The sequence below is a fragment of the Leucoraja erinacea genome, chromosome 6 (genome assembly GCF_028641065.1).
Source record: "Leucoraja erinacea ecotype New England chromosome 6, Leri_hhj_1, whole genome shotgun sequence".
Classification (NCBI taxonomy): Eukaryota; Metazoa; Chordata; class Chondrichthyes; order Rajiformes; family Rajidae; genus Leucoraja; species Leucoraja erinaceus.
Window position 1 is genome coordinate 9,527,579 of NC_073382.1, and position 24,475 is coordinate 9,552,053.

The 24,475-nt window shown below is 41.5% G+C and overlaps 1 protein-coding gene across 2 annotated transcripts in view; it reads left to right on the forward strand.

The window, feature by feature from the left end:
- fam168a (family with sequence similarity 168 member A) overlaps window positions 1–24,475 on the forward strand; it is a 71,588-nt gene that overhangs the window by 27,814 nt on the left and 19,299 nt on the right. For both annotated transcript variants that reach the window (XM_055636586.1, XM_055636587.1), the window contains exons 2-3: window positions 2,068–2,155; window positions 21,603–21,683. In XM_055636586.1, the coding sequence (XP_055492561.1) occupies window positions 2,086–2,155; window positions 21,603–21,683 (151 nt within the window). In that variant the 5' untranslated portion in view covers window positions 2,068–2,085. The remainder of the gene's footprint in view (window positions 1–2,067; window positions 2,156–21,602; window positions 21,684–24,475) is intronic.

Genomic DNA, 24,475 nt, shown 5'->3' on the forward strand with positions numbered 1-24,475 from the left:
TTTGACCCTATCACAGCTATTCCTTTTGTCTTATCTTTCTCCAACTTTAACAATTTTTTTGCTCTCTCTCCCCAGTTCTAATGAACAGTCTTTGGCCTGAACCATTAATGCTCTTTCCATTGATGTGGCCTATTTCCAGCACTTTTTGTTTTTGTCTACGATTGATGGATATTCAAACTGGCAGGGAATTGTGCAAAGTGGCAATTGGGCAGGATTGTGGACTACGGATAGAAAATTGTGTTGTTGAATAGCAAAATATGCTTGAGCTGCTGACAACTTTTCAATTTTCACCCGCTGAGTTTCTCCTACATTTTTGTGGTTCCATAGATGCTGCCTCACCAGCTGAGTTTCTCCAGCATTTTTTTCTACCTTCGATTTTCCAGCATCTGCAGTTCCTTCTTAAACAACTTTTCAATTTAAATTGGCCTGTTGAATACAAAGTAAAAAATGATTGTCACTTGTGCGATCATACTTTATTAAATAACGTAACATGCAGCCTTCCGTATTTATAGCTTGCACTTGTTATTGCGAATGAAACACTCTAGCTCCTAACTCCCATCTCCCCATCTAACACACATGGTCTTCGTTAATATTTTTTTCTATTACATGTGATTTCTTAGGAATGCAATTATTGTATTAGCATTGTAGCTACTCGAGAAAAGATTCACTAGGTGGACTGATTAGAGAGTTGTCATATCATGAATAACTAAAATCATAAACTTTATTCTGTGGAGTTGAAAAGAATGAGGAGTAATTTTTTCAAACATAAGTCCCAAAGGAGGCATGATAAGCTAGATGTTCCACTGGTGGGAGATTCCTGATTGGGAGGACATTGTTACAAGATAAGGGAGTAGTGATTTTAAAACTAATATGAATAGGATTTTCTTCTCTGTATGGTGAATCTCTGGAAATCTCTATCCAGGCTATAGCATGGGAGGCATTTGAAGAGGTAGATTAATTTAGAAAATATGGGGAAATTGAGAGCAATGTGGAACTATCACACGCTGAGTTGAGGCAATGGGGAGATGGCATAGAAACATAAACATAGAAAATAGGTGCAGGAGTAGGCCATTCGGCCCTTCAAGCCTGCACCGCCATTCAATATGATCATGGCTGATCATCCAACTCCGTATCCCGTACCTGTCTTCTCTCTCCATACCCCCTGATCCCTTTGGCCACAAGGGCCACATTCCTTTAGCCACAAGGGCATGTTCATATTCAACAGTGAGGCAGTCTTGAGCGACTAGGTAGCCAATTCATGCTTTTGCTTTGTATTCTTGTGAATGGATTGAAGTTGTGTTAAAATACTAGCAATATAGCTTGTTCCCATTTACTCTGTTTCCAGCTGCCTTTGAAAGATGCTATGGAATGCATTATCTGCTTAGGGCAACAGTTTGTAGCTCAAACACTGGGGCAAGGGACAAGATTTAATTCAAGTTTTAAGATTATTTTATTGGTTCTAGTTTAGTGTTGTAGTTGAGTGGCATGCTTAAAATGTTGGACTCTATATTTATCCGTGGTGTATTGGTTTACTATTGTCCTATTTACCAACACACAGTGAACAACTTTAATTTGCATGCTATAAGCTATGCAAGAGTTGGCCATACGTGCATGATTCAAGCAGAGCTTGGGTAAATTTAGTAGGAGGGTTGGTAACTACGTCAATGGAATAATCCTATTCAATCCAATGGAATAAGTACTTCCAATGCCTTGGCAAACTCTTTGGTGCTTTTTCTGCTACATTTGTTGGTCTAACCATTTTGTGAAAAATGATGAGAAGTAGTCTTCTAATCAACTTTTATTCATCGCACATGGGCATATATCTGCTCACATGATGTAACTGTTTCCTGAGAATAATTCTACAGATAAGTTACACATTCTATATTCCATACCCAAAATCTTGGCTTATTTGTAATAAAATGTTTACCTTTAAGGCGATTTATAGTATTAAGTTAAGGCATAGCTGGTTATCAATAAATGACATTAAAAGTAATTGCAACAGAAATACTGCTGTGTAAGATGGATAAAAAAAATCTGAATATCTGAAATGGTATTTTCTTTTCTTAGAGTTCCTAGTCTTCCATCATGAATCCTGTTTATAGCCCCGTTCAACCTGGGACTCCTTACGGCAATCCTAAGAATATGGCTTACACGGGTAAGTCTGCTTTACTCGAACTGCATTGATATTTATCTATGTGCACGATTTAAGGAGACATCAATTGGGCCTGTCAGCCCATGTCTACTCCGTCATTCGATCATGGCTGATCTATCTCTCCCTTCTAACCCCATCTCCTGCCTTTTCCCCATAACCTCTGACACCTGTACTAAACAAGAATCTATCTATCCCTGCCTTAAATATATCCACTGACTTTGCCTCCACAGCCTTCTGTGGTAAAGAATTCCACAGATTCACCACCCCCTGACTAAAGAAGCTCCTCATCTCCTTCCTTGAAGAACATTCTTTAATTCTGAGGCTATGACCTCTAGTCCTAAACTCTCCTGCTAGTGGAAACATCCTCTCCACATCCACTCAATCCAAGCCTTTTACTATTCTGTATGTTTCAATGAGGTCCCTCATCCTGATTCTTCTAAACTCCAGCGAATATAGGCCCAGTGCAGTCAAGAATAAGAACAATACGAATAAGTTGAAGTTTATTGGCCAAGTATTCACAGACAAGGCATTTGCCTTGGTGCTCCACCTGCAAGTGACAACATGACATACAGTGATAGTTAGCAATGACATACAAAACATTAAACATTAATAATAAAACATTATCAATTAAATATGTGAATTAAATAAAATACCAGAGCAAAATGACGCTACAGATTTTTGGTCATTCAGTAGAGCTGCTACTCGTGGGGGAAAAAGGCTGTTTTTATGTCTGGCTGCAGCAGTTTTGACAGTCGACTTCCAGAGGGAAGTGATTCAAAGCGTTTGTGGCCAGGGTGAGAGGGGTCAGAGATTATCTTACCCGCTCGCTTCCTGGCCCTTGCAGTGTACAATTCGTCAATGGAGGGAAGGTTGTAGCCAATAACCTTCTCAGCTGATTCGCTGCAGCCTCCCGATGTCGTGCTTGGTGGCTGAGCCAAACCAGACCATGATGGAGAAGGTGAGGACAGACTATACAATGGCCGTGTAGGATTGGACCATCATTGCCTGTGGCAGATTGTGCTTCCTCAGCTGCTGCAGGAAGTACATCCATTGTTGTGCCTTTTTGACTGGGGAGTCGATGGTGGCCCCTCATTTAAGGTCCTTGGAGATGATGGTTCCCAGGAACTTAAAAGACTCCACAGATGTGCCTGTGGTGTTGTTGATGGTGAGTGGGGTGAGGGGAGGGGGAGCTCTCCTAAAGTCTACAATCGCTCAGATGTGCTAAAGCAAAAGGTTTTTAAATCATTTTTCATTTAGGATATACAGGGACATTATATTCTGTCCTTGAGCCAGATAAATGTCTCAAAGATTTATATTTTAACAGGTACTTGGATTGTTTAAATAATGGACAGTGATCTGAATTTGAAGTTCAATTAATCTTGCAACTTGGAAAAAGTAGGTAATTGTAAGTTTAATTTCAAAAGCTGTTTTTGTTGACAGTAATAAAAAAGCTATATAGAAATAGTTTTGAAGCCAGTGAAAGGAAGTTGGGTTATGTCTGAAGAAGAATCTCGACCCAAAACATCACCCATTCCTTCTCTCCGGAGATGCTGCCTGTCCCGCTGAGTTACTCCAGCTTTTTGTGTGTATCATCGGATTAAACCAGCATCTGCAGTTCCATCTTGCACAATGACCTATAGGTTATCTAGCTGCACTGTTTATTGTTCATTCATCTTGTTCATTGTGTTATAATTCTGGGCTTATGTATTCAAGAATAAGATCTGTGTTTGTTTATAGATATAATGTAACAAACACGGATCTTCTGTAATTCTTAAACATTCGATTCCAACTGGTTACAAGCATTTAGATCAGTTCTCAAAACCATGAGCGATCGCATGCAGTCCAAATCAAACTAATTAAATAGAAAACGTAGGTGGCGTACTATTTGCAGGGACCCCAATGTTACAGCCGTTTGGGTTTTAGATATTTGTCCCTACAGAATTCACAAATCATTACCCCAAAATTTGAGATATGGCATGATATATGCTTACAGATTTTGTTATAGAGGAAAAAGGTAGGTTAATCAAGACTTTTTTTGTTTTTGTTTTTGTTTTTTTCCCCCAACATTCCTTGACTCGTGTGCAGATGACACGTCGTCTTGCTATGGGAAAATCCCAATGCCTCTCTTCTCCCTGTCCAGACTTAAGAACGGCTTCTTCCTCACTCCTATCCAACTCCTGAACCAATCATCTCTTTCACGCCCCTTTCCTGGAGGTGCTGCCAGGTTCTTGTACTCTCAGCGCTACATTATTATTTATGCTATTGTACTTTTTGCTTTGCTTGGTCTTTGCATTACAATTTCCATCATTCTGTTTTGCATCATTGTTTTTATCATTACTGTGAGCTTCACATGAACAAATAATTTCATTGTATCCTGGTGTATGAGAGAATAGTAATCTGTTAGATGTTCTAACATTTGTAGTTTTGTATGGCTGAAGCAAAATATGCTAAGAGAAAGGACCATTAACTAATTTTGTGAAAGCAGGTCGACAGAAGAATTAGATTCTCTCCCCCATTCAAATTGAAATGAAGAAGAATTCAATCATGGCAAAATGTTTTTTGACATAATGATATGCTAGAGGTCCTTCTGCATTTTGTGATCTGTATTAAATTTTATGCCACAAGCCTGTTCATTAAAATGCTCAACATGCAGTAATTAGATTTTTTATCTTAATTGGGGTTGTGGTTTCATAATAACATAAGAATAAATCTCAAATCCAGTGCCAAAAATTCAAGTGATCTTTTCTGGGGTGTTCTTTAGAGGCCCAACGGTTTTATCTGATAAATGGATAGATGGTTAAGTTGATCCAGGATACAGTACCCATTTGCTTTTCAGTTGATCTCATAAAAAGAGCAAAATGTTATGTTTGGCATTGGACAATTTAAAATGTTAAGCAAGCCTCCTGACTTCTGGAATGTGGAACTTGTAAATGCAATATGGAAATTTATATACTATGGTTGTACTATGCTAATACATGGATGTACAATGCAGGCCCAATTTATTGTGAGCCTTCTGTGTGAAGGATTTTTTAATTATATGTCAATGAATGTTAGCAATTATATCCGTCCCTTGTGGTGCTCTGTGTGGAAAGTTGGTTCCTTGATGCTCCCCCGAGAAGTTGAGCCCTTCTGATGTTCCACAAAGTTAGCAACCCCCTGCCCCCCACCCCCACCATCATGATTCATATGGGAAATCAAATCCGTTTATTTATAGATAAACATTTTAGGACAAAAGAAAATTATAGCTGATGCTTTGCAATATTTCATACCCCTATCTTCCATTGTTTATTTAGACCTAAATAACCAGATCTATAGATTTAGCAGTGAAATGATTGTTTAAATTTGTTTACGACAGTGACATAATTAATAAGAGGGCTTAATTGCAAGGATTGTATTCAAATGGCACCTGTGGCCTTGGGGTGATCTGAAGTTTCATAAATAAAAAGTAGACTTGCATAGAAGGCTGCTTTTGCACATTTTCATCATGTGAGATTGCATCAGTAAAATGTGTAATTGAAAATGTTCTGGAAATATTCTATTCGTGAACTATTTGAAAAGAGAAATCAATGATTGTCAATACCCTTCCGTCACCACTGAACACTGCTGATAGATTTGTATTGGGTGCATTGTGCTTATTTCAAATTCCTTTGAAGGCGGTAAAAGCTGCAGAGGTAGTTTCTCTGGTTATTGTTTTCACAGCCAAGGTTATCACCATCTCTGTCGTTATTTCTCATTCACCTCTATTGTTATTGTTTAGTTTATTGTGCAGTGAAAAGCTTTTGTTGCGTGCTAAATATCTCTAAGGAAAATTATACTGGTATTTTTGGCAATGTTGGAATAAATTAATGAAATTGCCTATTGACTAATTTTTTTCCCTGCCTGTGTTACCCTTGTATAGTATTTCCAAAATGGAAACTAAGCTCCTTTCATAATTTATTTGCTGCAGATTATTACATAACCCCAAAGCAACCAAAAGAATTTAAATTGTTTCCAGGTATAATTTTGAAAAAGTAATTGCATAATTATATTTTAGTCCCAGCTGTCAAATGCACTATCCATTTTCTTTTAATTTGCAACCTTCTCTCCCTCACTTACTCCAATGCTGCTACTTTGAACACCATCTCTTCCATTGACTGAGTTCTTGCTACCCATATACGTCCTCCTAGCTGCTCAGTCTTTAAGCGAGTGAAACATGCTGGAATAGAATGGAAGAATATGAATGTAGCGGCCACCCATGGCGCTAACACAGTTACAAAGTATGCCGGCTCCTCCATTGCTCTCCCTCCCCCCACATGAACAGAAGCCACAGAAAAGTAGCATTATACAGTGGACAGACTACATCAACCACGATGACAAGATGAAGATAGACACAAAAAGCTGGAGTAACTCAGCAGGACAGGCAGCATTTCTGGAGAGAAGGAATGGGTGACATTTCAAGTCAAGACCCTTCTTCAGACTGGTTAGGGATAAGGGAAACTAGAGAAAGACGGAGAAGTGGAGAGAGGAAATAGGCCATTGTAAGCTGTTTGTAGGGTGAAAATTAAATGGTAGTGTAACTTGCGTTGGGGAGAGAGAGAGAGGGGGAATGCCGGGGCTACCTGAAGTGAGAGAAATCAATATTCATACCACTGGGCTGTAAGCTGTGCAAGTGAAATATGAGATGCTTTTTCTCCAATTTCCAATGGTGGAGACAGAGGACAGAAAGTTATGTGTAGGAATGGGAAGGAGAATCAGTGTCTAGCAACCGGGAGATCAGGTTGGTACACATGGGCTGAGCTGCAGGGTACCGAGGAGACACTAATGAGGGCCTTATCTATGGTGGAGAAGGGAATCCCTGTTCCCTAAAGAATGAAGACATCTCTGATCTTCCACCTCAATTTGGGTGCAGATGCAGCGTAGACGGAGGAATTGGGATAGAGTCTATGCAGGAAGCAGGGTGAGAAGAGGTGTAGTTGAGATAGTTGTGGGAGTCAGTGGGTTGTAATAGATGCCAGTCAATAGTCTATTTCTTGTGATGGAGACTAAGACCAAGAGAGGGGAGGGAGATACCAGAGATTGGTGGTGAAGTTGATGAAGTCCATGAGTTCTGCATGGGTGCAGGAGTTAGCACCGATGCAGTCATCAATGTAATAATGGAGATAGAGCCAGTGTACGCCTGGAACAGGGATTGTTCAACGTATCCTACAAAGAGGCAGGCATAGCTGGGGCCCATGCGGATGCCCATAGCTACGCCTTGGGCTTGAAGGAAGTGGGAGGAGTGAAAGGAGAAGTTGTTGAGGGTGAGGACCAGCAGCGTAGAATGGTAGTAGAGGGAAACTGGATGGTTCTGTGGTCGAGGAAGAAACCGAGGACTTTAAGGCCTTCCTGGTGGGGGATGGAGGTGTAGAGTGACTGAACGTCCAAAGTAAAGATGAGGGAGTGGGGGTTTGGAAAACTGGAAGTCATTAAAAAGACGAAGGGCATGTGAGGTAGCTTGGACATAGGTCGGGAGTGATTGGACCAGGGGGAATAGGATGGAGTCGAGGTACGTGGAAATCATTTCTGTGGGACAAGAGCAGGCAGAAACAATGGGTCTGCCAGGGCAGTTGTGCTTGTGGATTTTGGGGAGAAGGTAAAAACGGGCTGTGCGGGGCTGGGAAACGATAAGGTTGGAGACTGGAAAGCAGATAGCCAGAAGTGATGAAATCAGTAATGGTGTTTGAGATTAAGGTCTGGTGTTCATCTGTGGGATCATGGTCCAAGGATAAGTAGGAGGAGGTGTCTGAGAGTTGTCGCCTGGCCTCAGCCCGGTAGAGGTCAGCGTGCCAGACTACCACGGCACCTCCCTGGTCGGTGGGTTTGTTTATAACGTCAGGCTTGCTGCAGAGTGAGCGGAGGGCTGTGCGTTCAGAGGGGGGTGAAGTTGGAGTAGGTAAGTGGAGTGGGAAAGTTGAGGCGGTTGATGTCATGCCGGCAGTTAGAAATTGATGTTTAGAGAAGGTAGAAGGCCATTCTGGGGAGTCCCAAGAGGAGGGGGACTGGTGGAGAAGGGAGAAGGGGTCATCACTGGGTGATGAGGACTCCTTCCCGTAGAAAAAGGCGCGGAGGCGACGGAAGAAAAGAAAATGATAAGATGCCTGACTAAGCTAGTACTGTGTTAGACCCATATCTGTGTATACCGTTTCTATCCATGAAACTGTCCAAATATATTTTACATTTTATATTTGCATGCTCATCTGCATGGCGGTGCCAATGACTAAAAGGCATTTGTTTAGTGAAAATGGAGGTAAATGGCGTGACAACTAATGCTCCAGTGAGATATAGATGGCTGAAGTAAATTTGGTCTTCACGGAATTATTGATGTGATTGTTGGAGGGAAATGGATCTTAGAAGGAGGATTTAACTCCTTACTGAACTCTGGAACAGCAAGAAAACCTGGGGTTACAGTAGGAAATAGGACAGATTCCCATGGAAATATCTGAGTCTTGAAGAATAAACTGAAATTTGAAGTCTGATTGAAATTGATCATGTACCTATAATTGTAGAGGGTAGTGAGTACTTGTAGTTTGTCTTTGCATGTATAGTTCAAATAAAGCTAGGTATATTTCTCACCTGTTAGTATTGTTTCCGTGCTGTGTGCATATTTGGCACAACATTTTGCTATTGTTAACAGAACTCTTGCATCTATCTATTTCCTGCACTTCTGATCTCTCTCTCTGCTCTTCTCTGCACTCAACATTGCAATTTTTCACATTCAACGCAACTCCACTCTCCCATTCTATTTTTAGCATTCCAAAAGAGCTAATTATGACTGTCGTTCCACATTTTCTATTCACTCCCCTTTCAATGCTTCACTCTGCAAATGTATGAAATGCAGCACCTGCCCTTTTTCTTTATCTATTTCACCATAGAAAGAGCCAGGTGAACCAATGATTCTCTTGTACTGTGCAGTTTGGTTGACTCGTCATTTGGTCAGCTGTATGTAGTAGAAACTGAATGCAGATTGGATGATTGTTTTGCAGAACATATCTGTGTGTGGTCTCCTGCATTATTCTAATGATATACACTGTAAATTTGAGGAGCCACGGCTCAGCTTCCATCTGAGTACATTGTAGTTTGCTGGATTTGATTTCACAATTTCGGATAATTCTCCTCCTCTGAATCAGAATAATTCTGAATAGCTCTGCTATAGGTTATCCCTCTGAGATTATTAATATTTACTCTCCATAGACAGACCCTGACCTGCTAGATTGTTCCTTGCAGCTGTCACTTAAATTCACAGGTTTTACTTCCTCTGTTTCCCTCTAATTGCCCCCATTAATGGAACAACCAGATGAGTTCTTCAAGGGTTGATTGCTGTGGCAACACACAAGGGACTGCAGGTGCTGGAGTCGGGATCAAAAAACAAACTTGATGTACTCAGTGGGTCAGGCAGCTTCTGTGGAGGGAAATGGACAGTCAACTTCAGCAGTCTAAACTCTTATCTGGGTTGATGAAGTGTCACGCCCAGAAACATTGACTGCCTATTTCGCTGCACAAATGTTGTCTGACCCGACTTCTAACAGCATTTTATCACTATGGCAATCCTGGATTCTCAGTATTGACAAGGCACTAAGTCCTTGGTATCCATGAGGGATGGAACTGCAAACTTCCTGCAAGTAATAACAAACAACCTTACTCCTGCTTAGTATCCCCTCCTTAGTATCCACGAATAAATATGTGTCATTAATATTTTATGCATAATATGCAATAAGGATAAAAAATTAAATGTTTTAAATGGGAATGAATGAAATTGGCTAACCAAGTCCTTCCATTGAATACCAGCGACCCCATGTTTTGGCTGCTGCATTTTAGCATCCGTCCATCTACGAGAGAGAGTGCTGGTTTGACGTTTTCCCGATTGGAGAAGGGAATGTTTCAGGTTATTGCATTTTCTGCTGTGGCTGACGAGCCCTTTCCTTAACAGGCAGACCCCTCCACAGGTAAAGCAGTCTCTGTTACCTCTGTTGGATTGGGAGTATGTTACTGTCGCCGCTGACCATTTTGTGGCATTGGCACGTGGCCTCCAGGTTCTTGACCCGCAAACTATTGTGGTGCTTCATGTGTGCCTGGAGGTTTTTTCTCAATCTCACCCTGTCCTCAGCAGCTGCTTCCCAGTTCAAGGTGCTAATGTTAGAATCTGTCATATCTCTTTTAATATCCTTGTAACGAAGATTATGTTTCCTCTTGGCCTCCGTGCATTGGCAACCTCCTCATATAGCACAACTTAGGGGATGCATCCATTTTCCATCCTGTGTATATTTCCAAGCCAGCAGAGGCTCTTCTGCTTGAGCTTTTTGGGAAATGAAGTCCTCATAGAATTCATGTCACAACCCAAGCTTTTAAGATAAAGAATAAAATTAGCTCTCATGGAATTTGAAATCTTTTTCAACTCGTGTTTCTAGATGCATGAGCAAATGATGCGGCTTTGCGTTCAGAATAGGAACCCAACCTTCTGAAACATTAAAATTCTTTCACTTTGTGCAATCAAGGCTTGACCTAAGATTTCAACAATTTTATTTGCAGATATCTGCTATCAGGAGATTTATGTTCAAATATCTTAGTGGTTTTCCATCTGTAAAAAACAATGGCATCCAGAAAACACCCGTATTTCACTTCAAAAAATATAAATATTTGAAGGCTTGCTCTGTCAATACAAAACATGCTGTTTTAAAAGACAATTCAAACATTGCAATTTCACTGCTTTTATGGACTATTAGTTTTGATGTTGTTATATATTTTGGATGTTATGGAAGTCTACTGTTATGGCTGAGACAAATCCTTATTTGTGTATCCTTATTTGGCAAATGTTGACTTTTCTGCCCAAGTATGGAACGTATGTCCAGGAATACTTGACATGATGTATACCTCTTTCAACCCTAACCGTTTGAGTTAGAATTCAGTCTTTAGCTGAGGCATGGTTTTATGGGATACCAGTAGGTTAGGATACCAGTAAAGGTTAATCGCAGTTGCGGAAATATTTTTAAATTATTTCTAAACAAACGCATATTTTGCAATCTTGGCTTTGTATCATGCGAACATTTGATAGGTGCTTTAGATTTGACCCACTTGTTTTCCTAGTTTTGTCGTCCTTGGTTTTTTGACTGAATCCTAGATTGTGTATCGTATATGGTTAATTGCTAATTTAGGCTTTCTCTGATGCAGAGTTATTGAATACATTTTGCGTACTGAATTTTGAAATAAGCACACTTGAAATAGAATTATTTTAAAGACTATTTATATCTGTACTCGTGAGACTTTTAGATGAGGTGGTCATTTTAATTAGTTTTGTTAATAGATTTTTAATATAATCATTTTTATTGTAAATTTCTTTCTGATCCACATCTGTTTAGATGAAGTGAATCAAAGCTTCTGGTTACCACCATCTATTATTCTTTGAAAACTGGAAACGTGAACTTTGTACTTGTAATTTTTGTGTTCTGAAATTGGGTTGCAGTTATGAATTTGTCTTTTAGTGTGGAATAGTGAATTTTTGGTCATCGTGCAGCTTGATCTTTGGAGTAGTCATGGGCAGGAAGAGGCAAGGGAGGATAGATTGGGCAGTAGCTTCCAAAGACCGATGGATTGATTTTCTAAGAGCTATTGTTAAAAAGGCAGAGATGTATATCATCAGTTATGATGCAGACCAGAAGGCAAGTAAAAATTCAAACATTCCCATTGTAATGTGGAAATATGGAGTTGACCATCTGTTCTCAGTGGTGTTCAGCACAAGCAGAATCCTTTTGGCCCACCATGTCCACGCCACGCAAGTACCCCATCTGTACTGATCACATTCATCATCACTTGGCTGAGCTTTTGGTGCCTTGGGATTCAAGTGGTTGTCCATAATATCAGCAAGCCGAAAGAACTAGACATTGACTTCAGGAAATGGGGTAGTGTAAACACCCCAGTTATCATCAATGGTGCTGAAGTGGAGAGGGACGAAAGCTTCAAGGTGCAGACGTAAATATCAGCATCAATTTGACCTTGATGTTATGGCCAAGAAAGCACAACAATGCCTACACTTCCTTTCAAGATAAAGGAAGTTTGTTCGGCATGTCTCTAGCGACTCTTAACTATTTCTATACATGCACCGTAGAAAGCATCCTATGGGTATGTAGCTTGGTTTGTCATCAGCTCTGCCCAAGAAATTGCACAGAATTGTCGATAAAGCTGAGTCTGTTACTCAGACCAGCGCCTCTTTCCCATGAATCCACCTACACCAGGCTGCCTCGGAAAAGCAGCCAACATAATCAAGAACTGCTGACATTTGCTGCTCAATGACTGCTTACATTTACTAATCGAGGACTGCTCAAATTTGCTGCTCATCCCCTCCCGTTAGGCAAAAGTGTGAAAGAATGTACCATCAGATTCAGACACAGCTTCTTCCCTGCTGTTATCAGATTACTAAATGGATTTCCATGAACTAAGGGTGTGATCCAGATAGCTCAACCTACGTCATTGAGGCCCTTGCATTTCTTTAATCTGAATTTTCTCTGTAGTTTTAAGAGTCAAGAGTGTTTTATTGTCATATGGCCCAGATCGAACAATGAAATTCTTACTTGCTGCAGCACAACAGAATATGTAATCATTGTACATAACGAGAGAAAACAAGTTCAGTGTGTGTATATGCACACATACTTTATAATTGAGTTATAACACTAATGCTCTTGCACTGTATTCTGCACTTTGGTTAATTTTCTCTTTGCACTACCCGTCATAATTTCATATGGTTTGATTGTACTAGTGCATGACCTGATTTCACTGGGTAGCATATAAAAGTTTTTCACTTTCTTTGTATACATAATAATAAACCATTACCAATTGCTTAAATGCTGCGATACCGTCACTACTCCATCAGGTAGTGGATTGCTGATTCCATCCACCCTCACGGTGAAAAGATATTCCTCAAATCTCCTTTAAACTCCGAACTCTTATCTTAAGCATACGTCCTCTGGTTTTAATAACTCTGCAATGGAAAAAGCTGCAAGAATGACTGCTAGGAAGATGAGCAGGCCTGGGGCAATAATACATCTTTATGTAACCCAGAGGACATTTTAAAAGATTTCAACAGATTGGATTCAAATCCCTTGGATGGTTAGGAAAGGAGAGGTTGGAAACAACTATGCTAATTGCGTTATAAACATTTGTTATTCGGTATTTTGGCAGGTTATCATGAACACCATCCTTTGAGTCAAGTTAGAAGATACCTGGAGCCAGTTAACCATTGGCACTCCCATGACCATGTGGTCATTTCAGTTAGATTGGAAAGATGTTCACATCAAAGGTCATGCAAGCAACTGACTGTTGAATGGACCTCTCATTTTGTGAGATCCATCATGAATATTCAAAGCATCATAAACAGGCAGAAATAGTGCAAAAACAATTTAACTAATTCCCTTCAGGGCATTGTGACTCATACGGATGTTCACTCTCCAAGAGAAGCTGTCTAACAAATCTACATCTGTCATTGAAGATATGGAAGAGTTTTAAGTGGCTTCTGTGTCACCCACTACCACAAAAATTGAAGAGAATGATTTCAGCACCTTCAATGCATATGGCAAAACAACATTTCAAGCCAGCATGAGAAAGTATCATATTAAAGTGTTGGAATAAATCTAAACATTTTTACTGAATTAATTGTTTTCTATACTTGTAAACAGTCATGGTTATTTCACAGGGTATTGTACAATTCATATTTTGTACAAAGCATGTTAAAGTGATTTTCAGTGTACTCTATAGGAGCACAAAGTCAGCTGCAATGTTTGTGAGACAAAAGTGGTAATATGAGCCTATTCTAGTGTTCATAAAACAAGTAATTTGCATCAGAATCAATTTGAATGTTAATTAGTCCATTTCTGTTGTGTTGCAATTTATATAGTTTTCTAACCTCATCACTGCTTGTGTAGCTCGGCATTGTATTCTATGTCTATAATTTGGCATTCTCAACTTTATTGAACATTCAAAATGAACTTTAATCATGATCAGTGTTAAATTGAGATTAGTTCTCTTGCACAAAAGGACAATGTTTTGCCTACATAGAACTTTCAGTTTTGGATAATTTTCAACTTAGTTTCTGGTGGCAATTGGATGTGGGCACTCAATGTGTGTTTGCAGCAGGTTTGTTTCCAGTATCTCAAGTTATTTGTTGCAAGTGTTAATGTGCTGAGAATGCAAAAACAGTTTATAAAAAGAGGGTGTATGTGGAAGTAATTGACTTTGTTCTACAAACTTAGTAATTAGCATGCGTGCAGAAGTGGTTACTATGGCGATCTTGGGCAATCCCTCTGAGTCCAGGATAGCTATTCTTTAACCTTATCAACCCCCCCCCCCCCCCCCCCCCCCCCCCCCCCACCCTTAATGTGGTTCGACGGCCTCTACATTGGATGAAGGAAATTCTTGATGGGATGGTAAAGTAATGTAGAGGTGGTGTGCTGCTCCTGCCATTTTAGGTGGACTTTTACATGGTCTCTACAAAGGGATATGGTTCTCTGTGCCATCCCAAATTCTTTTCGTCATTTTGAATGGTCATTGATCATTTATTCACTCATTAATTGGTGTGGATTCCACACGTGTTCAAGGAGTCTTTAAGAACATTGTAAAGGAAACTAGACGTCGTTCATAGTCCTTTAACTAAGTCTTTATTCAGACACTAATCACTCACGTTCCAGTACTAACCACAGCTGGTCTACACACGTACTGGAACCTAACAGGGAGGGAACATGCAGATACTACAGTTATACTATAGAATGTGGGAGGGACAATATGCTAATGAGGTAGTTACATATATGGTTGCATGCATAACCATCTACATCCCTTCCCGTAAGATAAACAGCAGCAGCAGGTAATTATACAGACCTGCACATAATAACAATAATAGTAAGTGAACATCCTAAAACCTAAGCATAATCACCATACCGATCAGGGGCCCGCACAACTCTGCCAGAGCGGGTCCGTACAGCACCCTCACTCCCCTCCCCCAAAGACAAAGGCAGAGAAGAACGGGGGGATGGAACAGGCGGCAAAACAGGTAGGGGACTAGAAACAGGCGAACTGAGAGACGAACGAGAAGGGGAGGACGAAACGGGAGAACTGACAGGAGAAGGCCGTGGGGAAAACGCATCTGCAGGAGAACAGAACCCAGGAGGCACAGAAGTAGGTTGTACAGGCTCATGAACGACAGTAGGAGTACGTGGGACAGCCCGAGGAGGAGAGGCAGGCCAAGGAGGGGACATGTCCGGGAAAGGGATCGGGGGTGCAGGCTCACGAACAGCCAGCAGATGCTGGCGACTGCGACGGTACACAGTACCCTCGTAATCGACCAAATAGGACCGAGGGGAGTCAGCAAGCCCTACAACAGTGGCAAGCTTAGAAAACCCGGTGGGAGTCTGCATACGGACGACCTGCCCCGCGGAAAGGGAGGGCAGAGGGCGACAAGACTTGTCATGGGACCGGCGTTGGATCTCATGGCGGTGAGAGATGCGGCGGTGGACCACATCAGGGGGGCGAACCACAGGGATCAGCGACTGCTGAGAGATAGGCATAGGTGGCCGGAGGACACGAGACATGAGCCGTTGAGCAGGAGAACCCAAAACCCCATCTTGAGAAACATTACGCAAATTTAAAAGTCCTTGGTAGAAATCACAGTTAGACAAACGAGACTGCTCCAACAAAGTCTTAGCGCTGCGCACAGCACGTTCAGCCAGCCCGTTGCTCTGAGGAAATTCCGGGCTGCTAGTGTAGTGGGCAAAGTTCCACTTATCTCTGTTGCCTGTCTCGTTCGCCTCTCGCACCATGACTGACACGGAGCAAAGGTATGCTCAAATCGAGAAGGAGCTCCTGGCTGTGGTGTTTGCGTGTTCGAAGTTCCGGGACTTTCTCTATGGTGTACGGTTCACGGTCGAAACGGATCACCAGCCACTGGTGACAATATTGAATAAGCCCATCCATGCCGCCCCGGCCCGTTTGCAGCGGATGATGTTACAGCTGCAGCGATTTGAATTTGACATTGTGTACAGGAGGGGCATGGAAATGCATGTTGCCGATGCCCTGTCGCGGGCGCCCCTGTCCTCTTGTGCCCAGCATCCCACTTCTGACACCATGTAAAGGAAACTAGACGTCGTTCATAGTCCTTTAACTAAGTCTTTATTCAGACACTAATCACTCACGTTCCAGTACTAACCACAGCTGGTCTACACACGTACTGGAACCTAACAGGGAGGGAACATGCAGATACTACAGTTATACTATAGAATGTGGGAGGGACAATATGCTAATGAGGTAGTTACATATATGGTTGCATGCATAACCATCTACAAACATTATTCAAATTAGAACGGAGACGAGGAAACACCTTTTTTAGAACGGAGACGAGGAGATGAAACACATTTTCTCACAGAGTGGCGAGTCTGTGGAGTTCTCGGAGGGCGGCCGAGGCAGGTTCTATGGATGCTTTCAAGAGAGCTATATAGGGCTCTTAAAAAATAGTGGAGTCATGGGGATATGTGGAGAAGGCAAGAATGGGGTACTAAAGCGCATGTTTTGGGACTTTGGTGTCAGATGATTAAATGATAGTAAACAACAAAAACGAGCAGTATATGCACACTGGAGATCACTCCCACCACCCCCATCACTCTTCTTTCCCCTCATCCATCTCATGCCATATTCCAATTTTCCTCCCTCTTTCTGATCACCCATGCATCTTTCCACCTTTATCCTACCCTCCATCTTTACATTTCCTTAGCCTCTTTCCTTATCTGACACCCTTATGTCTCCTTTTCGCCTCCAGTCTTTGTCACTTGCTCCACCCATCTTCCAAACAAACTCCCCTTTGAATATGTAATGAGGCATAATGAGCATATTTGCTGATGGCACAAAAAAATGGTGGAGTCATAGATAATTAATAATAATAATAATATATTTTATTGTCATTGCACATAAGCGCAACGAGATTTGGTATGCAGCTTCAATCCGATGTCATAACATAAATAACTAATAAAATTTAGATTTAGATATCCCGATTGTTTGTTAGTGGGATAATTCACCTGGACAATTGGGCCGAGCTCTGGCTGATGGGAATTTAGTGTAGCCTTGCAGTGTAGCCAATGTATTTTTTGTTCATGAAGTCTTCTGCGGACAGTGGCCATTGACAAATCCACACCTGACTCCTGAAGAGTGTTTCTGATCTGTCGGACAGGTGTTTGAGGATTTTTCTTTATTATATTCTTCAGTCATCAGCCTGCCAGTCCCTTTGCAATTAGTAAGTTCACCAGTGCTCTCTTTCTTCTTAATGATGTTCCATCAGTTGATTCTGGTATGTCTAAGGTTTAGCTGATGTCTCTAACAGTTTTATTCGTGTTTCAGTCTCATAATGGCTTCTTTGACTTTCATTGGCACAACTTTAGTCCTCATTTTGATAAACAGCAATAAAAGCTTACATTGACGTCTGCATTGGTGCTGCCTCCTGCACCCATGCAGAACTCACTGACTTCATCCATTTCACCACTATCTTCCATCCGGCACTCAAATTCACCTGGACCATTTCCGACATCTCCCTACCGTTTGTTAGACATCACTTTCTCCATCGCAGGTAACAGGCTACTGACTGACATCTACTACAAACCCACTGACTCTGGACTACACTTCTTCCCACCTTGCTTCCTGTAAGGACTCTATCCCCCTACTCCTAATTCCTCCGTCTACTACGCCACATCTGCACCCAAGATAAGGTGCTTCAAACCAGGACATTGGAGATGTCCTCATTCTGTGGGGAATCCCCTCTACGTCTATAGATGAGGCTCTCATCAAGGTCTCCTCTTTATCCCGTAGCTCCGCACTCACTCTGCAGCCCTCCACTCGTAACAAGGACAGTCCCCCTTGTCCTCACCTTCCACCCTACCAGCCGTCACATACAACAGATAATCCTCCGACATTTTCGCCACCTCCAACGGGATCCCACCACTGGCCACATCTTCCCATTTCCTCCCCTTTCGGCTTTACGCAGAGACCGCTCCCTCTGTAACTCGTCAACTCGTCCCTTCCCACCCAAACCACCCCCTCCCCTTGTACTTTCCCTTGCAACCACAGGAAATGCTACACTTGTCGCTTAACCTCCCCCCTCGACTCCATCCAAGAACCCAAGCAGTCTTTCCAGGTGAGGCAAAGGTTCACCTGCACCTCCTCCAACCTCATCTATTGCTTCCGCTGTTCTAGTTATCAACTCCTCTACATCAGTGAGACCAAGCACAGGCTTGGCGATCGCTTTGCCCAACACCTCTGCTCGGTTCGCATTAACCAACCTGATCTCCCGGTGACTTCAACTCCCCCTCCCATTTCGAATCCGCCCTTTCTGTCCTAGGCCTCCTCCATGGCCAGAGTGAGTCCCACTGCAAATTGGAGGAACAGCACCTCATATTTCGCTTGGGTAGTTTACACCTCAGCGGTATGAACATTGACTTCTCCAATTTCAAGTAGTCCTTGCTTTCTCCCTCCTTCCCCTCCCATTCCCAGTTCTCCCACAGCATACCGTCTCCACCCCTTCATTTCTTCTTCCCAACACCCCCCACTCCCACATTAGTCTGAAGAATGGTCTCAACCCGAAACGTCATCTATTCCTTCGCTCCATATTTGCTGCCTCACCCGCTGAGTTTCTCCAGCATTTTTGTCTACCTTCGATTTTTCCAGCATCTGCAGTTCTTTCTTAAACGTTTCCAAAGGTGATGAAAATACTGGAGGAATGACTAGGTGCTGATAAATCTCTTATACCTGCAATACAGAGGCAATTAAACACATCTGAGCAATTACAAACACCTGTGAAGCCATGTGTCCCAAACATTATGGTGCCCAGAAATGGGGGGGACTATGTATAAACACAGCTGTAATTTCTACATGGTGAAATCAAAATATGTAAAAATACCCTTTAATAAAATCTGACAATGTGCACTTTAACCATCACTTTAATCAGATTTTAATAAAGGCCATTTTTTCCTATTACAAATCTGAAATTGTGGAGTACAGAGGCAAATAAATGATGGGTCTTTGTCCCAAACATTATCGAGGGCACTGTAGGTGGGTGCGGTAGTGAATTGGGCATTTAGGCCTTTATAGGCTGAAGCAGTAAGTATAGGAATTGAGATGCCTTGTTATTGTAGTACAAAATATTAATTAGATTATACATGGAGTATTGTGTACAATTCTAGTTGCCACACTACTGGATGCAGAAGTGATTCGCCAGCATGTAGCCTGGAATGTAGGGATGTAGTTATAAGGAGAGAACGAAAAGGCTGAATTTATTCTCACTGGAACATAGGAGGTTGAGTGATGGTTATAAAGGTTTTGAAAATTGAGAGGCACAGGGTATTCTTTTTTCCCCAGAGCAGGGGAGTTTAAAACTAGAGGGCACGGACTCGAGTTGAGAGAGGAGCAGAGTAAATAGCAAGAATTTTGTGCCGTATATTTGTTCATTTTTAGTACTGCAAATATTGAGTACCATTTCTTTAAAGTAGTCTTCTAAATTGTAGGCCTGTTCCCTTATGTTGACTTCTCCATTCCAATGTCTTAATGTATGCTTCGTGGGTTATGACGTGCAGATGGAAGAAAATTTGTGAAGTGTGCCATCTGTTTCAACATCTTATTGCATCAGCTCGCAAGCCGCAGCCAATGTTATTTTCCTAGAATTCCGTATAAATTTTATTGCTAATCTGCACAGAGCTTTGAACTCCTGATAATTTTCTGATGAAACGGCAAGAATGCAGTTTTGGCAACCAAGTTTATTTGAAGTGGTATACTTTAGGATTAACCGTATAAAGCAGTCAATGTGAAATTGTAATGTGAAAATTACATTACATGCCCCATTAGATTTCTTTGACACTGAAATTTACTTGCCGCAGATCGGCATGCAAAGCTAAAATTTGTACTAAATGGAAATTGGGGAAAATTGTGTCATGGTAAAGTGTAAAATTTAGTGTGGTCCACACTGATTACAGTCAAAGTGGAATTTAGCAAGACGTTGGCCAAAGTCTACAGGGAAGTTGATCAGGATAGAATTCAAGTGCAAGTGGTTGCTAATCCAAAATTAAGTGGCAATTAATGTCAGGTGGGAAAGGTTTAGAGGGTTATGGGCAAGGGTGGGTAGGTGGGACGAGTGTGGATGGGGGAGTGTTGGTTGGCATGGGCAAATTGAGCCAAAGGGCCCGTTTCTGTACTGTATGACTATGGCATACGGGCTGAATTTTAGGAGATATATATATTTATCTGCATGCAGTAAGGTGCCAGGCATTATTGCCATAGCACGCACGGTGAGGTGTAGGTGCAATTAACAACTTACAGTAGCATCACAGGCACAAACTTGGACAACACAGATTTAGTAAAAGAAAAGGTTGCAAAGGAAAATAAGACATTCGTGCAAAACACAATTTAAAGAAAAACAATCCCGTGTTTGTGTAACAGGACTCAGCGCTGATCTCTTTTTTGACACCAATGATTTAGATGTAAATGTGGGTCTCTTGATTAAAATACCAAAATTGGCACCAAGGCTATTGGAAAAAGTTGGTAGGCCGTGGGGAGATATCATTGCACTAGTCAGGTGGACAAGATGATTAAAATTCCTGAAGATGGTAAGAGGTGAAGAAAGCTTATAGAATGCTTGCAGGTTAAGACTAAGGGAGAAGAGATTAGAAGGACATTTTGAATTATTGGTTATATTAAGAAAAGGGTGTTCATGAATGTGTTGGATTGGACATATTTTGACATTGTGCATTTCAGTTATTGATTTATGTTAAATTACAAACAGACTCTGCTTCATTTTAAATTTGACAGAAATGTACCCTTATGGAATTTGCAAATAGTTACCATAAATTCTGGGATAGGAATAAAAAATCACTTTTTAAATCTGTGGGAGGGAAAGAAAGTAAATACAATTATTTTTTTTCCAGTTCCCATTCCTTGTGGCATGTGTATTTGAGAAAAAAATCTCAATATGGATTGTTTTCTAGGAACACCTATTTCGTGGAGTTGCTTGTATTGCTGGTCACAATCACATCTTGTAGTGAGAATATTGGTCTCAAACAAACATGCAACATACCATCTATTTTTTGCAATGTCCTATAATCTGAGTCAAAAGCAACAAGTTGCATCTTTATGCTGGAGCCTCCAGCTAGATTGGGATACATGAATAATTCATGTAATCAGAAGAAAATGGGTTGCACTCCCTTTTATAATCAGTAGTACAATTAGTATAATGACTAGAAATACTGCGGATGGATAACCAATAACTCAATGTAAACTGATATATAAACAGATCAGGGAAATGCTGAATTTTATCAGGTTATCTTAAAGCTTGTGAAACATTCTATTTTTGGAGATCTTAATGTTTTTGTTTTGACTTTGAATGCACTTCATTACTCTACATTTAGTCTGCTCTTTCTTCTTTTAGGTTATCCTGCTGGTTACCCTACAACTGCACCAGCCTATACTGCTAATATGTATGCTAGTAGCAGTCCCGGATATCCTCCAGGTAAGCTTTTTAAACTGTGCTTTCCATATTTGGTGCATGTAAAATTATAAGATGACATTCATTCTGAATTTGAGATCCAGGTTATAAATTAAAAAAGTTTGACAACCTATCCAGAATGCAGAATTTTTAATGGAGGAAAGTAATGAGAAGTATGTTTTAAGACAAAGCCCATTACTTGTGGTCACTGCCTGGTCTGGATGTTTAACGCTAATGTCTTTGACCTTCTACATCCTGGAGTTCAGTAAGAAGATCTGTGGTAGCTAGGCCATGGGTACTGAGGAGATGCTATCCTGTCAGTCCTTGACATAAAACAAAGCCGGGTCAAAGTCTGTTCCAAAATTCGGATCAGATATTTAGTAATGATCAATATTGATACAGGTAAATGGAGCCTCCAGTCTTTTTCTGGCTATGACCTAGCATACGATCAGAAGTGGTATCCTTGACATGATGGAGGCCAAGTAAATGAAGAAAGTGGCACTGGTGTGGCTTATGTCATTCTGTAAGTCTTGAACTAGATTTTGCGCAAGTCAACTGCTTACCTCAGAGTAGTTGAAGGTAGACAAAAATGATGGAGAAACTCAGCGGGTGAGGCAGCTTCTATGGAATGAAGGAATGGATGACATTTCGGGTCGAGACCCTTGGTCAGACTGATTTGGGAGGGGGGGGGGGGGGGAGAACAGGGCGAAGAAAGGAAGAGGCAGATACAGTAGGCTTTGGGAGAGCTGGGGAGGGGAAAGAGGGAGAAAGCAAGGACTACCTGAAATTGGAAAAGTCAATGTTCGTACCGCTGGGGTGTACACTACCCAAACAAAATATGAGGTGCAGCTCCTCCAATTTGCAGTGGGACTCACTCTGGTCATGGAGGAGGCCCAGGACAGAAAGGTTGGATTCGGAATGGGAGGGAGACTTAAAGTGCTGAACCACCGGGAGATCAGATTGGTTAATGCAAACTGAGCGGAGGTGTTGGGCGAAGCGATCGCCAAGCCTGCGCTTGGTCTCACCAATGTAGAGCAGTTGACACCTAGAACAGCGGATACAATAGATGAGGTTGGAGGAGGTGCAGGTGAACCTCTGTCTCACCTGGAAAGACTGCTTGGGTCCTTGGATGGAGTTGAGGGGGGAGGTAAAGCGACAAGTGTAACATTTCATGCGGTTGCAAGGGTAAATACCAGGGGAGGGGGTGGTTTGTGTGGGAAGGGACGAATTGATCATGAAGTTATGGAGGGTGGTCTCTGCGGAAGGCCGAAAGGCGAGGAGATGGGAAGATGTGGCCAGTGGTGGGATCCCGTTGGAGGTGGTAAAAATGTCGGAGGATAGTTGAACACTGGGTGGTTCTCTTTGAGTTTGTGTCCCACAACAGGATATTTCATTTTCTAATTTAGATTTTCCTTTAGTCCCCAATTGATTTTTTGGATTTTTAAAAACTGGAAATTGGCAAAGAACAGATGAGGATGGAGAGAAGTATCCCAGTTGAAATAACTGTGGAGCGGGAGGAGGAAGCATTTCATCAAATAAATAAATTATAACAACATAAGGAACTGAAGTGCGAGTAGGCGTCTTCTTTTGCATCTAATTTCAATGAAGTCATGCTAATCTTTTACCTTAAACCCTTTTTCCTTGTGAAAATCATATTCCATCCCCTAATTTCCAAAAATGTATTGATTTTATCTAGGTTCTACATGACAGGTCATAAAAAATGCAAAAGTATAATGGATCATGCAAATGGAATTCAAAATTGTTGTTGGATGTTTTTGTGATAGGAAGACAGACCAATAATGTTCTGGAAGCATCAACATTTGGTATCTTGCTTTTTGTAAGATGAGTGATTTAGACTTAAATGTAGGAGGTGCGATAAACGGATTGCATAAAATCTCAGCTCTTTCATAGATCTATATGTAAAAGGAAAAGTATTAATGAGGGTAAATTTGGGGTCTTTAGTGACTTTAGAGGTACACCGCGGAAACAAGCCCTTTGCCTCACCGAGTCCGCTCCGACCTGTGATCACCCCGTACACTAGCACTGTCCTACACAATTTACAATTTTACCAAAGCCAATTAACCTTCAAACCTGTACATCTTTGGAATGTGGAAGGAAAACGGAGCACTCGGGAAAACCCATGCAGTCTCAGAGATCGTATAAACTCCGTACAGACAGCACTTGTAGTCAGGATCGAACCCGGGTCTCCGGTGCTGTAAGGCAGCAACTCTACCGCTGTGCCACTACATCCTTGCAGACAGTGATAGACTTATAATGAAAATTGGGGAATTAAACAATTACTTTGTCTGAAAACAGAAATCTAGCCTAGACTTGGCAGAGAATCAAGGTCCAACGGAAATGAGGAACTGAGCGAACTAATAGCTGGGCAAAATATAGTACAAGAGAAGTTGGTAGGCGTAGACTATGCAACCATTTTGCCCAACACCTGCCAAGGCCTGCTAGATCTCCTAGTTGCTAAACAGTTTAACTCCCCTTCCCAATCTCATACTGACCTTTCTGTCCTGGGCCTCCTCCATTGCAAGAGTGAGGCCACCTGCAAACCAGAGGAACAGCACTCCATATTCCGCTTGGGTGGCTTATGAACATTGTATTCTCCAATTTTAGGTAACTAAACTTTAATATCTACCCCCGCCGCCATCCAGTCCTCTTCCACTTGTATTCTTTTCCGTGTCTTCGCACTTCATGTCTAATGTACCCATATCCCATTATCTCTCACACTGTCTTTTCATCTCTGGCCTTTGTCCAACCATCCATCAATCAACCCGCCTCCCTCTTTCACATACCCGACTATCACT